This window comes from Mauremys reevesii, linkage group 5 (assembly GCF_016161935.1).
Source record: "Mauremys reevesii isolate NIE-2019 linkage group 5, ASM1616193v1, whole genome shotgun sequence".
Lineage (NCBI taxonomy): Eukaryota > Metazoa > Chordata > Testudines > Geoemydidae > Mauremys > Mauremys reevesii.
This window is the reverse complement of record NC_052627.1, coordinates 83,796,564-83,815,205: the sequence shown is the minus strand read 5'-3', so window position 1 is coordinate 83,815,205 and position 18,642 is coordinate 83,796,564. Positions and strand designations below refer to the sequence as shown.

General features: G+C 39.6%; 1 protein-coding gene across 9 annotated transcripts in view; it reads right to left on the bottom strand.

Annotated features, from left to right (window-relative positions):
- Window positions 1–18,642, bottom strand: part of MTUS1 (microtubule associated scaffold protein 1) — a 195,804-nt gene that overhangs the window by 17,660 nt on the left and 159,502 nt on the right. For 8 of the 9 annotated variants that reach the window (XM_039540304.1, XM_039540303.1, XM_039540299.1 and 5 more), the window contains 3 exons: window positions 12,407–12,473; window positions 2,035–2,249; window positions 864–969 (listed from right to left, as the gene is read on the bottom strand). In XM_039540304.1, coding sequence (XP_039396238.1) covers window positions 864–969; window positions 2,035–2,249; window positions 12,407–12,473 — 388 coding nt within the window. Of the gene's footprint in view, window positions 1–863; window positions 970–2,034; window positions 2,250–12,406; window positions 12,474–18,407; window positions 18,542–18,642 lie in introns of those variants that run through there. The other variant, XM_039540306.1, reaches the window with a different exon arrangement.

The window sequence follows — 18,642 nt, the reverse complement described above, 5'->3', positions numbered from 1 at the left end:
TTGTTGGCACTCAACTAAATATGCATGTCTGACAAACAAAAAGCAAAAGTTGTAATGGAAATATTTGTCTATGAGGAACTCCTAAAGGAAGAGGCTTATTACAATATTTCACAGAAGTATAAAATGGTGCAAAGATAGATTCTTTTGGCTTGTTCCTGCTCCCTTTGCAGTCAATGGGAGTTTTATCACTGATTCCAATGTATGTAAAATTGAGCCATTATAAAATGGGTTAAGGGATGAAACACACTTATTGTCTTTTAAGGACTAAGTTAAGGCTCAAAACTACTTTGTATTGCAGGTTATCTTAAAGAATTTCCAAATACTGACCAGACATTTATTTCCCCCTCAGAAAAACTGAATTCCAGACATAGTTTCTGAGCTACTAGGGAGAATAATGCTCAGCCAAAGAGAGGCCTCTCCGGGTCAGAGAATATCTGTCTTCACTTTACCTGGATTTTAAAGAAAGCCAATTTTATGGGGCTCCTTAGCACTTAGCAACAAAAACTATAGAACGATTAAGTTACTGAACCTGAGATTTTGAAAGCAGCCTAGAAAATTTAGATACCACTTTCATTAAAGAATTGGAAAATGTGTCTAAATCTTTTAGACTGCTTTCAAATCTCACCCTAATTTTTAACTCAATGAGATTTATTTTACATATAGGAATAACTAAGATTATGGAGTCCCAAAATGAGAACTTCAGATGATTAACAGTTTCAAAGGTTTATTATCAGGAACAGTGGATATTGAATGGATATGTTTGCTCTCAAAACAATAAAAATCATTTGACTTAACATACAGCACTGTTAGAGAATTATTTGGTAGCGTATGTTCCACTTCATGAAGGAACACAAAGCACTTGCCTAAAAGAGATGATTCATATTCCTTTTGCAGCTCTTCTATTTTTTCTGCATGGCTGTTTTCGAGTTCTAACTTGAAGTTTTCGTGCGTAATATTTAAGTTGTCCACCTGCAATATGATAGTAAGTTTTTTTAAAAAAAATCTCTCATATCCAACTATGTAATCCTTCATTAGGAAAAAAAAAAAAGAAAAAGTCATCTAATACATTCCCCCACTCCCCTTTCACCAAGTAAATAAAAACATGTCCTCTTAAGGGAACCTTCTTTAAACAAAGCCTAACTAAATCAGCCTTGGAAGGTGCCATGAATGTGAAAAACTATCAGACCAAACAGAGCAACGAAGTTCTGAAGCCAACAGGCTCCTCACATAGAATAGCCCCAACTTCAGTTGCCAAATCAAATCAAATCTGGTAACTGAACTAGAATGTCCCAGCTATTCTCATCTGTTGCAATAGCATATAAAATGGTGTATGTAGCACTAAGGGTACGTCTACAATGCAAAAAAGTGTGTTCTTAACTTAGATTAAAATAGCATAGGGAGCACAACTTTTTACTCAGGTTGGTAGCTCAAGTTAAACCTACAACAGAGCCTGGGGGTGAATTTGAGTTGCTAACCTGAGTTAAAAGCAGAGATAAATAGTCTAAGATAGCAGGAACTAAACCATGTGCAGTGTTTTGTAGGTAAGAAAGACCTGACATTTGATCAAAGCAGTAAGGTGTTTAGCAGGCTTAGATACTTTTGCCAGCCTGAAAGTATAAGTAGTTCAGATGACACTAGATCAGTTTTGCTGCATCTCAGAGCTTTAATCTTTAAATGACCATTAAGGCTACAAAAGCCCGATATTGAATTTAACACATTTCTAATTATCCTATGTATTTTAAGTACTTCATTAATATTTAAGCATCAGAAAACATTTTAGAGACACATTTTGTTAACAAGATCAAGTTGAGTTTAATCTTAGATGAAGGTAAATCATCTAAGTGGTAACATTAATAGAATAAAAACATGAACGTTTTGAAACTTGTTTACCATAGAAAGGAATTAATTATTGGTAAAGCACATTTGCTGCTTCTGTTAAATTGTACAAGATGAAATGATGTAGCTGGGTTACTAACATCTCTTAAAAGAACTTCAAAAGCCCCAGAGAACTCTTCTAAATCAAATACCACAGACCTGTTCTTGGAGTTGCGCTTTATATTTTTCAGCTTCTTCAATACAGATACTCTGTAGTTTCTCACACTCTCCAGTGTAAAATTGTTTAAGTCTTTCCTCCAGCTCTGTCAGATCATTTTGGTGTTGTTGATTTAGCTTCTGCACGAACCCTTCATAAGCAGCTTGTAATTCATTCCTGTCTCTCTCCAATTTCTCACAGGCTGCAGAAGTGGTTACTGAAGATTTAAAGAGAGTCAGTAATTTGACTTGTTAAATCCAATCATAATTTCACAGAGCTTGTCTACATTATAGGTACTAAAGATAGCAGTGGAAATTCCACAGAGCCGGATTATGATACAAAATATAATTTACTTGTAAAATGAGTGCCACCTCTAAGGCTGCCTAAAGAGGCAATCTGCTGTCTGTTAGAGTTCTTGGAAAGTATTACAGTGACAATTCAGTGCCTCTCAGGCTGAGGGTTAAGTTTAGAGTTAGATGTCAGTATAGACATATCCTACGTTGGTAAAATTTACATTGCTTGGGGGGAGGGGAGTGGAATATGCACACCCCTGAGCAACGTAAGTTACGCTGACGTAAGCACTCATGTGCACAGTACTATGTCAACGGGAGAGCTTCTGCCGACACAGCTTATGCCGCTCAAGGGGTTGGTTTTTTATGCCAACGGGAGAGCTCTTCCCCATTGGCATAGAGCATCTTCACCACACACGCTGCTGCAGCTCTGTAAGTATAGATGGGGCCCTAAATCAGAGAGAAAGGGGGAAAGCACTTCATCTACAGTTAAAAATGATAGTGGTTCACAACAGAAAATTTATCAGTGACCCTGTTTCTCACTACAGAGACTGGAGTGCCCTATGAAGATTTTAATTGGATTTACCACTTCACTTAATGGGATCTTATTTCACTACTGGATTCCTCAAAGTAATATGTCAGTTCAAACTCAGCTATTTATGCTTTCCAATGTATAAACTGAAGTGTTACAGTCCTATGTCCCAAAAGAATACCTATTTAACACGTTACTTACACGGAGATAATAGACAAGAGAAAAGTGATTTCTCCACAATATCATCAAAATGCTAGTTGGATAAGCTTCTGTATGCTGTCCTTCCAGTGTACCCGCTATTACAGCGTAGCCTTTTGTCCCCTTAGAAATCATTGGTAACATTCTATGAATCATTTAAGATACATTTTCCAGCAGCTAATATGCAGTTTCCCAGTGAACCATGCATTACCACGATACCATGCCTAGCAACGGGTGTGTAAACGCTTTTATGTTTTCCAAGAAGAAATGAAATGGGAGAAAACTGAATTTAGAACATACATTCTTCTGTACTTTCAGCAGTGGAGTACTGTGTTGCTAGTTATGCTCACTGTTACATGACCACTTTAGCCTGTCAATCCAGGATTTTTGAAACCCATAGTATACTAGGCTACATTCTAAAGAATAGAGCAGAAATACAATAAGAATATTATGAGATTGCTTTCCATTCTCCATGCTGCCTGCAGCTATCTTTTAGAGAATACAGAATGTTTCTTAAATGTTTCCATTAATCCAGTTTAACAAAACTAAATTGCTCTCTCCCCCCCACTCATATAAAAGGTACTTTGAACTTCTGATTTGCATTCCAGTATCTCTACTTATGAATTCCACCATAGCAGATTTGTATATAAATGTTCACAACTCAGAGCAAAAGGGCACGTACACCTCCCCCCCACACATGCATTTTTCCATTGGTAGCATGACCGGCTGAACAAGCCCTGCACTATACACCTTCATCTGCATACAAGTAGTATGACTGATTATAAGGGAAAATCCAGTAGTACATTTGAGTCATGGCAGCAAAGTATAGTTCAGATAGTGAAGGCTGACCACTGGAGACTGTTGTATAAGGTTTCATTTCCATGCAGTCTCAAGGCTTATTAAAGAAAATTAAAGGCTTATCTAAGCTATTTAAACAGAGACCTAGCTAAAAGGATACTATAACCTTGGATTAACTGGAGGCAAGAATTTTATATCTTCTTCTTCCACTATCCCTCAATGTGAGGATGATGTCTGCCAGGGGGGTTCGCTGGTGGGTTTTTAAGTGGCTGAGGAGCCCAATTCATGCCCTGCAGATTTTCCCACAGAACTGACAGGTGTAATCTTGGACAAGACATAGTTGTTGGCTGGTGACTGTTGTGCCCTTTCTTTACACACACACACACACACACACACACAGTTTAGCACAGAAAATGAGAAACTGAATGTCAGTGTATAGAAAGTATACTTGATTTAAATACCTTCTTTCCCCAAAAATCTGTGCTCTTGGCAGAGTGTGTAACAGCAGTATGGGGGTTATAAGTGTACTACTGGCCCAATCACTAAGTACACTCTACCCCGATATAATGCAACCAGATATAACATGAATTCAGATAGAACGCGGTAAAGCAGTGCTTTTTACCGTCAGACAGACATTGCCACAAACTCATCTGAAGATCTCTGTGTAAGATTGAAATCTTCTCTCTCACCAACAGAAGTTGGTCCACTAAAATATACTACCTCATCCACCTTGTGTCTCCAATATCCTGGGACTGATATGGCTACAACACTGCATAATTGCCCCAAATGGATAAAAATTCCTGATTATTGCTTGCAACTGACCCTGATTTCACATGACAACTTTCTCTTAAAGTAGCATTTATCAGCATTAGGGTTCTTTTAAATCTGTCTTTATTCCTCCTAAGTTACAAAATAGCCCTTTCCTTTGGCAATCCAAGCAAAACATTTGGATTTTTTTCAATATCATGTCAGCTGCAAGCCACTGAATATATTTGCCTGGCATAGTTATGTATTTTGAAGGAAGGGTAAGTAGTGATGGTTACTGTCATTAAAACAATACAAAGTATCAGGCAGAGAGCCAGTGGATAACATCACTGATACAGCTGCATGCAGAACTCTGATCTCTGTTTATAGCATGGTGGTGAGAGATATAACCGTGAAGCAGTCATCACTAACAAGGATTATTTAATTTGAGAGCATCATAGCAAAGCATTTCAAATGATCCATTGTTTTGGTTCTTCCATTACTTTTAACACCCATCCAGCTTCATTATTTGAATGGTCCAGAGTATTCATTTGTCTCTATTTAGGTAAAGAAGTGGTCTTCACTTGCATATTATCAAAAGCATCCATACATTTCCTTGGACACTTGGTGTTTTAAACTGCCACCTCAAGTATTTTGGATGATCCTCTGTTTTATTAAACAGTATGTAAGTCGAAGAAAACCCCCACGCCTTTAGTGAATAGCCACATTAGTTCCTGTTCAGCCAGTTTGTAATTTAGATTTAAGAGAGGATCCTAGTACTAGAGTTCTGGATGTCTATGACAAAAAGTAACCTTTGGAAGTTGCATTAGTTGACTTGGTGTAAATCTCTTACGCCAAGGTCATAATAATTTTCTAGGGTTGCAAATTTGACACTACAGGAGCAATCAGAAAAAAAATTAAGGTGAATACATCCTGAAGTTCACTCTTGAACACAAGTGATTAGTGAGAAGTGGAAGTGCCATAATAGTCACCAGATGACCAAGAGCTCACACTGAAATTTGAGATAATCCACAAATGCGCATTTGTGGAAGATGTTTGAATGAATGAGATACATACCCCACATAATGCAACTTCACTTTATTTCCAGTGTCCAAGAGTTGTTTAATAGAGTAAGAGTGTGTAGGTTTGTGGGCAGTAAGAAGTGGGCAAGATAGGCATATATTAGTCAGTAACAAGAAACATGACAGAAGACTACAAATCAATCTGGACACCATGCAGAGAGTATCAGAGGGGTAGCCATGTTAGTCTGGATCTGTAAAAGCAGCAAAGAGTCCTGTGGCACCTTATAGACTAACAGACGTATTGGAGCATGAGCTTTCGTGGGTGAATACCCACTTCGTCGGATGCAAGAGAGTTGCATGTGATTTGAGTATTTTCACTGCCACAGGTTTCCAACTGTTATCCCAGCTATTTGCCAACACTGCAGTGATTTAGAAACCAAATAACTATTTGCTATATATGTACCTTTTGTGTTTGCTTTTTGCAAACCTTCATAGGAGTGAAATTTTCTTTACGTAGGTTTTTTGAAAAAAGTCTAGGATTTTGTTGGGTTCCTTACAAAAATAAATTTCAGGCAGAAGCAGTGCAGCAGCCATCCTAAATTGACATACCTGACAGAAGTGTTCACTTCTGATGGGGTAGAGACCTTAGCCATGCAACCCCTCTGAAAGGAAGGTAACAATGAGGATAGAGTGGGCACCTCAAAATACTGGGCTCTTCACAAGTGTGACCTGGAGGCCTTGATAGAGGAAACATTTACCAGGAGGTAGAGCAGCCACCCCCAGAACAGCAGCAGCAGAAGGAAGGGACTGGGTGCTCTTTCCCTGAAGAACTCTAGGACTTTTCCTCTGCTCAAAGTGTGCTGTAGAAGGTCAGGTGACCTTGGAAGAAGGGGACTTACACAGTGCAGTGTGTAGCGCTTAGTGAAAACACTACCTTTGCTGACAGGAGAGCTTCTTCCATCAGCATAGGCACTTCACCACCCCGAGAAGCAGCAGCTATATTGATGGGAGAAGCCCTCCAGTTGACATAGTGACGTCTACACAGGGATTTAGGTCGATCTGTTACTCAGGGGCAGGGATTTTCCACACCTCTGAACAATGCAGTTATACTGACATAAGTTTGTAGAATAGACCAGGGCAGATACTGCCTGTTTTAATTGGATGAGAAAAGTGAAGGCTAGCCTCTCAGGCTACAATGTTTTCAGTCACAGTATAATCCCTGACTGTTGTCTTTTAGAGGAACAGAAGTACCGTATGATCAAGGTGATCAACCAAGGTAATAATGCATTGAACAGTGCATATGAAACAGTGTTTTAAGCAATCCACTGATTGAAATTTATCAAAATTTTAAAACTAGTAAATTGTTAAAAATTTAAGTTGTTTGCCAACAAGATGGGCAAGACTTCAAATTGTTTGGGGCTGGTTTGCACAGCCCTAGTCCCTACCATGTTAAAACAAGATTAAAAAGTACAGAGTTCTTCAGCATATTATCTGGCAAAAGTAATACAAGAGGCACACTGTGAAAAAGAGCCAATTAATTCCCCAGCCTGACATAGAAAAGATTATTTATTAATTCAGATGCTCTAGGAGAAGTTTGTTCAACTCAAATGTTTTGCGTATTCAAATGGTGTTTAAAGTTAGATTTGAAGAATAAATTTTCATTAACTGGAGGATGCTCTCTTTTGGTAGAATAAGCTTCAGCATTAAAAATAAATGAATAAAAAATGCCCATTTGAGCTTCTCCTGCACTTCACAGCCCCTTATCAAGCACACTGCCTCAACAAGTGCATGCTTCACAATTGTCATGTTTCACTGCTATTTCACTCTGTTTCATTGTTTCTCTCTCCTTCTCTCCCCAACATAAAGCACTTCCCACCATAGTTCCATACATCAACCATGCTAACACATTACATTCAATAAAAGATTGAACTATGCATGGTTACAAATCCACAGAGCACAGATGTAACAGTAGATAAATGCCACAAAACCCAGAGATGAAAGGAAGTGCTTTCCACTTATCCATTAAGTCAGTTCAATTTCATTTGTAACATTAAGGCAATTATTTTTAAGCCTTCAAGACACAGCAGTTTTAGGGAACACTAAATTTAGCAACTAGAAGTAAAAATATACTTTACTTTTCAGATAGACAAATCCATTAATGTTTTCTGCCACTTAAGAGTGCCAATCACTCTCCACAATTTTCCACACCCTACCCATTATTATAAGGGGAGCTGGTATCAACCCCTATACTTAGGTTGCCTAACATTTTCCCATTATAAGAAATCTTTGTAGACTTTTTTTTGGGGGGAGGGTGGGAGAACACTCATACCTCCATTGTTCACAGCAAGCTTTTCTTGCCCCTTTCTTTCACACCACTAGGATCCAGTACACATCTCCAGCATTGTATCCTAACCCTCTCTGAGCCATTATGCGGTGAAGGAGTTTCCCACTTCCTGGAGGTCACCGTCTTAATCTAGCACTGACAAAAGTAGCTCATCTGCTCCACCTTTAGGATAACTGAGGGCCGGACTCTTGAATTTTTAAATGTTTGGGACTGGCAATACTGGAAAGTAAACAAACTAACTATTTGGCTTTATTCATGGTATCTTGTTTCCAAGAAGGGAGTTGAGAAGGAAGGAAGCATGAAGCTCAGAGCATGAGGAGCCTCATATTCTGTTTACTTATGGATGTTTTCAGATTTTGGCAAGAATTGGTTCTTCTACACTTCCTCACGGCTGTATCCCACGGGGTGTATAAGCTTGGGGATATGGCTACTGTTTTTGAACTGTGTTTCTCAATTAGTGGTTCATGGCTCTGAGTCACAAAAGGCAACCAGGCAGGTTACAAGGCGATGAAGAGATTATAATCTAAACCAAAGAAAATATTACCTCCCCCCACCCACCTTTCAAGGGTAAGCATTCTCTGCCAACTTGTCTCTAAACACATTCAAATTATATAGGTTTATTATGGATACTTTTTTTGTTTTGCTCTTTGATAGCAAATGTAAGGGAGATGTGAAAGTTTACTTCATTTAAGGTGTTGGCAACCTGAAAAGGTTGAGAAATGTTATCTTGGAATATCAATCCCAAGGTTCCAACTAAGCATTACACACTTAAGTGTTTTCAGGATGTTCCCTTCCCAAATGAATATTGCCTACTAGAGGTGACAAGTGAATCAGATAATCTGCAGCAGCCATTATGGATTTTACACTAAGAAGCGGTTGTGAAAGCCAATGACTCTTCTTCCTTACACAGAGATTCAATTCATGTTTTAAATGAAAATAATTTAAATAATAAATGCTTACAAATTATGTACTGGATCCCCACATTATAAAATCTAATTTGCCCTCCATATATATCAGACCATAATAACTGAACTTACTCAGCTATTGTGCCTAAGTCATAGGATGTTTTCATGCAAGTATTTTTCAAGCCTCTCTTCTGGTCCCAGTAAGAGCCAATATGAGCACAGTTTTAAGTATATTAACTCATTGATTAATTAAGGACTAAAAGCTATCAATTTTATGACTGAAACCAAAAATCATTTTCTTCAGGAAATTATGGTCATTTACTGGTTTACTTTACTTAATTCTCATGAGGATCCACTACTGTGCCAGATTTATAGGTACTCAGAGAGCTCCTTAACAGGCAGTAACCAAAAGCAAGACACTAGCATAGTGAATTAGGTACATCTTAATAGGTTTGTTAATGGGAATGAGAGCAAATGACAACAGCAAGTACTTAATAGAATGTACAAACATGAATAGAATGTACAAAAACTCCAGTATTAAGAGTTTCTCAAGGGCTGGTCTACGTGACAAAGGTAGGTTGGCTTAACTACATTGCTCAGGACTGAAAAATTTCACACCCTGTGCAATGTAGTTAAGCTGACCTAAGCCCCAGTGTAGGGTGACCAGACAGCAAATGTGAAAAATCGGGACAGTGGTGGGAGGTAATAGGAGCCTATATGAGAAAGACCCAAAAATCGGGACTGTCCCTATAAAATCGGGACATCTGGTCACCCTAACACAGTGTAGGATGAAGAATTATTTTATCAAGCCAGTTACCATCTCTCAGAGAAGTGGATTTACTACAGCGATGGACAAACCCCTTCTGTCACTGTATTAAGTGACTGTGCTACAGCTGTAGCTGTGCCACTGTAGCATTTCTAGTGTAGACATAGCCTTATTTTGGGAATAGGGCTCTTTAGTGTTCATGAATCATGGAAGTGTAGGACTGGAAGGGACCTCAAGAGGACTTAATATTATCTCGACCAGGGGTCCCCAACACAGTGCCCGTGGGTGCCATAGCACCCACAGGGGCATCTAAATGCGCCCACGTCCTGGCCGGCAGTTGAGCATTCGCCGAAATGCCGCCGAAATTTGGCGGCATTTCGGCGGATGCTCGACCACCGCCACGGTCCTTCGTCTGGTGCCCGCCAGACAAAAAGGTTGGGGACCACTGATCTAGACCATCCCTGACAGATAAAGATTGTCTAACCAGTTCTTAAAAACCTCCAGTGATGGAGATTCCATAACCTCCCTAAGGTGGAAGAAACGTATTTCCATACTAAGCAATAGGAAGGCTAAAGACACACGTTGACAATTCTAAATTGTGAGAACCTCTTAAAGTTTGCCATTTTATATTACATTTCATGCAAAAGATGAAAAAGGAAGTTTGAAGTTAAAATTTCTGGCATTTATTGGCCAAGATTGCACAGACTTTATACTCAATTCAAAGGCATCTCTCTGTCTACCACATCTGATCAATTTCAAAATCTCGGGGAAAATGCTAGTCTTCAATGGTTAGAGCTATATTAATTATGGAGAAAATCATAACAAAAGGGGGAGATGGGGGACATAGAGCCCCTCCCATCTAATTAACACAGCCACAGCGTCAAGCTCCTTTGCAACTGTCTATAGATCAAACTAGTTGATGCACCCATTAACATCTTAGAGCATAACAATATTCCTGCTCATCCTCTCAGCTGACACCCTGGAGGACACTCCCAGATAGAAAGAGGTATGGGGGCACGCATTGGTGAAGACAAAATGAGGAATGGGGGCATGCACACACACACCTTGGCATGGAGAGAATAGGGCACCCTAATATGGAGGCCCCCAGAACCTCTAGCATGAGGGAAAGGGTGGGGAAGTTTCAGGAAGTTTCTGAAAGAGGGGGACAAGGAGATGGCACACAGAGGCTTAAGGAATGCATGGAACCCGTGATGTGTGCAGTAAATTTGGCAGACAAACTATGAAGTATGCAACCCCAGTGTACTCTATTGCACCTTTGACTTTGCAGCACCTAGCTGATTAAGTTGTGTGAAGAGTACCCTAAGGGCAGGTCTACACTTAACACGGCACCCAGACAGCTGTGCTGCTGAAGTGCTTTAGTGAAGATGTTCCAAGAGCACTCTCCTGTCAGCTTAGTTAATCCACCTGCTGCCAACATAGCACTGTCTACTGGCAGTTAGGTCGGTATAAAACGATGTTGCTCGTGGGTGGGGATTATTCATTATTAAGCCCTGATCTACACTCAGGGGCGGCTCTAGAAATCGGGCTGCCCCAAGCAGCGGCGCGCGCGCGCGCGCCGCTCCCCCGCCCGGGTCGGCTTCTACACTACAGAATTACTTCGGTATAATTAATAAAAGTAAAGGGCAGCAAAGAAAGAATTTGCTCAATTGTGTACAACACCAAAGAGACACTGTTGCAGAAAGTTTAATTACATTTTTTAAAACTCAAGTTAGATATAAGCAGTTGTGACAGATGGGGAAGCCATTTCCTGACAGTTAATGGTTGGAGAGAGTCAAGGGCCCAAGGAAAGCTAAGCTCTTAACTCAGTTAGTTGGTAGCTGCCAACAAATGCCTATCCTATCAGTCACTACTGGAAAATAAGCCTTCAATTAATGCTGTTGCTGCAAATAAGGAGAGCTATACACACTGTTAACTTTGACAGACCATTTACAACTTTCGGGTCCTATTTTCACATTACTTTCTAACTTTTCAATAATGATGATGTATCTGAAACTGACACACAGAGGTGATTTGTGTTTTCAGAATGCTACGGTCGTAGGTTATCACAATAAAAATGTGCTGAGGTTATCACAATAAAAATGTGCTGATACTGTATAAGCATTAGATCCATTTGCCTCAACTGCAGTTACATTTTCATTTCAAACACAAATCTCTGAGCAAAATACCACTTTAAGATCAAGGCAAAACAAACTGACATCACTATTAAACACAGTTAAACGCAACTTCAAAGTTGGCAAAACTATCCCTTGCACATTACAGTTCATTTTCAATATTCCAGCTGTCCACAAAGATGAGTTCTCAGGCATTTAATCTCATGAGATTTATGGCATTTCCTTCTAGTAATTTTACACTCATTTGCCCACAAGCCAGTAAGAGAAAAAAAATGACACATTTTAGTTTTAATGGACTTTTGCTAGAAAGTGTCTTTAGAAACCATTTACAAATAATTTAGGTATCAAACAGGAATATGCATACTGTAAGACATCCCCCCCTCTTTGGAAAGTGAATGTTTTGGTCATCAGATACATGCTTCCTGCGGAGGCCCTGCAGGCTTAGTCAGATCAGCGCCAGGAATTCAGTGAACCCAGGGTCATGCTGTCAAGACTCCAGAGTAATGCAGCGTTTAAGCATTTGAACAGAATTCAGCCAGGGAATTAATGACTTCTGTAACAATACCATGACATCTGTCTTTACAAAAGAACTCTTGCCGCATTTCCTCCCCTCCCCCCTAAAATTGGGAAAATAACTTCTTACCCAGCTCTCCTCTAAGGTTGAGAAATTCTTGAGATAGCTCTTTATGCTGTTTTAGTGCTTCCTCCCTCTGTAAAAAAGAAAAAAACCACACTTGGTTACTAGTGTTTTGAATAGAGCACCTTCCAATAATTAACTCACATTATCTGTAGGAAAACAAAAGGCAAGAGTGAGAAGCCAAGAAATGAATCATTTAGAGTAACAGCTTTGCTGTTACAAACACAGAGATGTTCCTTAGTTGTTATGGAAGTTATTCTTTAAACAGCCTCCCTAGTTTTCCCAAGTTAACAATCCAACTAAATCTTAGTTTGCAGCAATTAAATGATAGTATTTAGGATTCTCCCCCCCCCCCATGGGTGTAACTGTATATTGATCCACAAAGTTTCAACTAATGCACGCATAGGACATATGATGCATGCCTCTTTCAAACACAAACTTAAATATTTATACTACGATCTAGTCAGCATATGTACTTTGTGCTGAATGTAAACAAAGCTAAACTTTGCTAGAGGCTCAATCTTCTATGAAGGAAAGGTAAAAACCCACTTTTAAACTAATCGCCATTTTTTCATTAATAGATTTTATACATTCAATGACTGCTAAAATACTCAGATTTAACTTCTAGCTTAAAAAACAGAATAGAAAGAAAATATATAAAAATATAGAAAGTAGTGTTGGCATTCAGGAAGACTAACTAGAGCTTTTTAAAGCAAGAATCAGCTTGTTATTCAACTTAAAAGCCAGGAAAAAAAATACTACCTCTTTTGCCCCTTATATTCTGCCCACAACCGAAAGACAGCCAAAAAACCTGAAACTAGCTGCTGCATAGAACACAGTCTAAGAATCAGATTCAAGAAAGACAACCCACAGCATACACAGCATAACTACATTAAAGGTATTTCACAGCTCAATGTTCACTTCATGAACAGAATCCTCCAGACGCAACCACTGCTGTGGAGAGCATAATGTTGCAGAGATCATAAGATTCAGGCTCTCTCGTCAGGAATTGCTTGCTGCTGGAGCCATGTCACCTTCCCTGCAGTCAGCCACTGCTGAAATTTCCTGACATTCTTCCAGAAAAGCACTATAAAACAAATACTAATTACCCTTGTTGCAGCACATTGAGAATAGAGGCACATTTTGCTGCTAGAGCAGCCCATTTTCCAGCTTCCGTCTCTCCACTTTCCCCCCTGCACATGTAACAGGGTATACAGGTGGTACTGGCAACACCATAAACCAAACTGGTCTAGCTAGATATAAGACACTACTAGGAAGGGCTCCATTGGACCTTGCTTCAGCCTTATTTCAAGCTTTGCAGGTTACCGTACTTCTTGTACTGCTCTCTCCCATCAGAGGCAGATATTGCAGCTTCTGCACTTGGCACAAGCAGCCAGTGATTACTTAAAGCCACAGCCCTTCATTTATGAAAAATGAGAAGCAGACATTAGACTGATCGATTGCCACTTACTCAAATATCAGCTGGTACAGTAAAGGAAAATCTGACCTTCTCCATGGATAATGGGGTGTATTTTTAGCTTTCTGAACTAGATATACCAGGCCTTCACTTAAATTTGTATACACAAAAATAATTGACCTGAGACCTGAACTGGATAGAAAAACAAAATTATGCACCAGTGAGAATGCAATGTAAACATTAAGTTTAACATGATGAGTACCCAAACTTGCATTTCTAATGAACCCATCACTTGCAAAAAGCCTCACTGTGAACATTGTCTCCTTTGCTCTCGCCTGTACTATATTAGAAACATAATACAGTTGTACAAAACCATTCAGATTTTTTTTTGGAGTAGCAACTACACAAACATCTATGGTAGTTAAATTCAAACATTAACATTGCCATGCTTAGAGCCGGGGTGGAGAAGTGCTCACAGAAAACCCCACCTTTAGAATACATTTCTCTCCTATTTATTCCTACTGCAATTTAGTTTAGGACTCTTGATAAGAAACCCACTTATCAGATTACTTAGAGGTGGGTAAAGGAGGTGGCAAATATTCCTTCCAAATCTCAATTCCTTCACTCACTGAAGAGTGAGTGAAACTATGGCCTGGTGTGTGGGGGTGGCGGGGGGGCGTCGATGTAAGGTACGCAACTTCAGCTATGGAAATAGCGTAGCTGAAGTCGACGTATCTTATTTCGACTTGCCTCCCAACCTCATGTCGCAGGATCGACGGCCGCGGCTCTCCCGTCGACTCCGCTACTGCCGCTCGCCCTGGAGGAGTTCCAGAGTCGATGGGAGCGCATTCGGGGAATCAATATATATTGTCTAGACAAGACGCAATATATCGATCCCCGATAGATCGATCGCTACCCGCCGATCTGGTGGGCAGTCTGGACATACCCTATGAGACATTGCTCTTAAAGACAATTAAAGCCCAAAGGAGTTAGATGTTGCCATTAGTTAGGTAGCCATTCGTTTAGCATTAAGTGCAACATTTCATCCATCTCCTACTTTGATATCACAGCTGTTATGCCTAGTTTGTTCATGAGTAAATAGTGAGTGTTTTTCCAAAAATTGTCAACTCATATGGTGTAACATTTGGACTTTTCAAGAAAGTCCTTCACTGACTATGCTTCATATAAAGACCTACCTACACATTCTCTTCAGATTCATTTGCCTAAATTATAACAATTTAATACAAAAAAAGATTTAGCATATGAAGGTTAGAAGTTTGCTTAAAACACATCTTCTTTTGATACAAATGGGAAACAAAGTGAAGTTATTACACTGAGCCTAGAGGGACAGGGTAAAAGTGTTGCTGAAGAAGTCTGCTCCTGTCTAGTTTAAATCAAGTGAAGGACACCTATATATGATCCTGAACTACAGGGCTGGCCTTAAATTTAGAGAGATTATGTACTGAGCAGACTGGCACAGCATATCTATATTCATATGACCTATCTTAAAGGTAAAAAAGGTGCAATGCTGTCATTTTAGCTCAATCAAGTTAGCTTAACTCAATTAATTGAAGACTCCTCACTGCTGGTTAAGACTCATGCTAACATATTTAAAGGCTTGTTAGATGACTGTTGTACCTCATATTAATAAGCATTAGGAGGGGTTTTCTAACTTGTTTGAACAACAGGATTGAAAACTACACTTTCTCCCAATCAAGACAAAACCACAGTCATAAGTTGCTCTTTAGGGTATTAGAATTTCATACTTGTTCAATGGAATTTACCAGGATGCAGTTTTTCCTCAAGAGAAGAGTGTGAGGAAAGGATGAGTCATAGCACTGTAACATCAGTGCCCACTACAGATCTGACAATGAAATGATGAATACTGCAGAGTTTTTATTATCTAAATAGATCTCACTGTAGTGCTGTGTACATAGTTAAGTACTATTTACTATCATTTGTTGAACTATGCAAACTAAGACTTAGTCTACCTTGTATTTTGTTTTCCTTTTTCTGTTTAAATTATCTTGAGGCAGTTTTCCATAGCCACCTTCAGGATCCTGGTTCTCTACTAAATTAAATTTATACTTGCATATATTTGTTCTGTGATTTGTTTTATCTCTGAGTGTTTGTTTTTCCTCCTCCCTGCCTCCAATGTTACAAACTTCTCATTTGTAAAACTTCACTCCAATTCTTAGTTAATCCTCTTTAACTCTGCTTGTGTGACTACCCAATTCTTCTTTCCGGCTACTTTCTCCACCAATGTTTTTCCTTTTTACCTCCAAAGGTCTCCAAGCTCTCTTGGGCCTTTTCTTGGTGTTATTTCCCTTTCTTCTCCCTTTACTGGTGCTATTTGACTCCTCATCTCCAACCTGGCAGTTTTTTCTTTCCCCAGCTTCCCAAAGAGATTTAAAATGCTGTATTGGTACATCTGCACTGATGCAGCTGTGCTGCTTCAGCACTTTAATGAAGATGCTCTAAACTGAGGGGAGAGAGCTCTCCAATCAACACATTAATCCATCTGCCCCAGAGGCGGTAGTAATGTCGTCGGGAGAAGCTCCCGACAACATAGCACTGTCTACTCCGGGGGTTAGGTCGGTATAACTGTGTTGTTCAGGGGTGTGATTTTTCACACCCAAGCGACAGTTATACCAATATAGGTCTATAGTGTAGACCAGACTTGAGTCCAGCCAGCTCTGAATACTTCTAATCAATGCTTTGCACCCTTTGTCTTTACATTATGTAAGATGATGTCTACACTGCAGAGTTGTGCTGGGATAGCCTCCTAGTATAGACGCAGCATAAACCAAGAGGAGTTTTCCCTGTTTGGTGTAGGAACACCATCTCTCTGAGACCTGGTCTACACTCAGGGTTGCCAACTCTGACTGAAGGTATTCTGGGAGATTTTTTTTCCCCCCATTCCAACATGATGTAATATCCTTTTTTAAAATAGCCTATTCAAATGCCCCGGATTGCTTTCAGTAGTCACTGGGAGAATGATGCCAATTCCCAGAGACTCCAGGTCAATCCTGGAGGGTTAGCAACCCTCTCTACACTATGTAATTAGGTTGGTACAGATGTGTCACTCAGTGGTGGAAAAATCCACACCGTGAGTGATGTAGTTAAACCAACCTAACTCTGGGGGTAGACAGTGCTAGGTCAACAGGAGAATTTCCTCGTCAACCTAGCTACCACCTCTCAGGGAGGTAGAGGACCAATGCCAAAGGGAGAACCCCTCCAGTTGGTGTAGACAGTGTCTTCACTAAAGTGCTCCAGTGATGCAGCTGCACCACCATAGTGGTTTATGTGTAGACTTACTCTAAATGATGTTAGCTATGCCAACAAAAGCACTCTTCCGTCAGCAAAGCTACTCGACACTTAACATTTTTACTGACATAGCTATGTCAGCTAGGGATAGGATTTTTTTTACACCCCAACCAACATAGCTATGCCAATATAAATTTTAAGTATAGACAAGGGCTGAGAATCAGCATTGGTCACAGGGGAGAAGCAATTCCTGGATGGTTAGAGGCAGTAAACTCGTGAGACCTGTGTGCCATCTGAAAGGTGAGCAGAGCCTAAGTACACTTCTTGCAATGCCACAGTGCCACTACAGCAATGCCACAGGGCAAAGCAGCCAGCCAGCCAAGACTCTGTCTTCCCTCCAAGTTCCATGGGACTGATGGTGCTGAATGAAAGGGAGAATGAGCACTTCTAAGTCAGCCATATGGGTAAGCAGCATTCTCCTTTGCTAACAGTGTTTTGGGGCAGGCTAGCCAAGGCCTGCTCGCCTCCTAGAATATCAGGTCCTCACAAAGGGCATTCTGTGTACCCATACTGAACTTCCAGGGCCCTAATCTGCCCAGCGTATGCTGGCTCTGGTTAGATGTGTTAGATTTTCAAAAGCACCTAATTGAGCTAGGAACCTAATTCTCATTGATTTTGAGTGGAAGTTGGGCACAATCTACTTGGGTAGAAATCCACCCTGGACTGTCCACTTGCTAAAAGCCAGCACTGGGTTTATCATTCAAACAGTGCCTAGCATACTGGTAAATTTGAGCTTTACCAGTTACCAACACATCCAAATTCAAGTAGCCTGTTTAAAATTCACTGCTGCCAACATTAGCTGAATTGTTGCATGTCAGTTACACTGAAGACAAATAATTAGCTTTTCCCAGAGACAGATTTATGGAAAATGAAAATTGAGAGCACAAGAGCAGAAAATTAAGTAGTACTACAGCCATGGTTGTTGAACTCTACCAAAACCTCTTCATACATTTATCATCACTAGACCCACTGTAAAATAGAATACACTTTTTTTTAAAAAAAAAAGTCTGTATATAAACTAAAAACAGACAGGCATTTTAAGACAATTTAAGTCAGATAATTGTCAAAGAGTTTTTCTGGTTCTTTAAAGAATTTCCTTGTTAGTTACAAAACTTCAAGGAAAACAAAGACACTAAACATTTGTTTCCAGATGTAGAAAAATAAGGGCTCCTTCAGTTTCTTTCCAGGCTTTTGTAAAATCTGAATGCAATACTTAAAATGCAAGCATATTAGGTAGATACATTAAACAATAACTAGACTTACCACCTCTGTCATATAGCTTCGTATTAAATGCAATAGCGAGGTGCTGAGGCAACTGTAGTCCTAAACATATATGGAGTTCTACAAAATAAAACCAAACTTGCAAGACTTGAAACTGAAATATGATAATACACTAAAGAATATGAAGATGTGATTAAGTTTGAGTGGTCCAATCAAAACTATCATAGGCATTTCATTTCAAGTTTTATGCAGTATGACATTGTAGTACTTCAGGGTG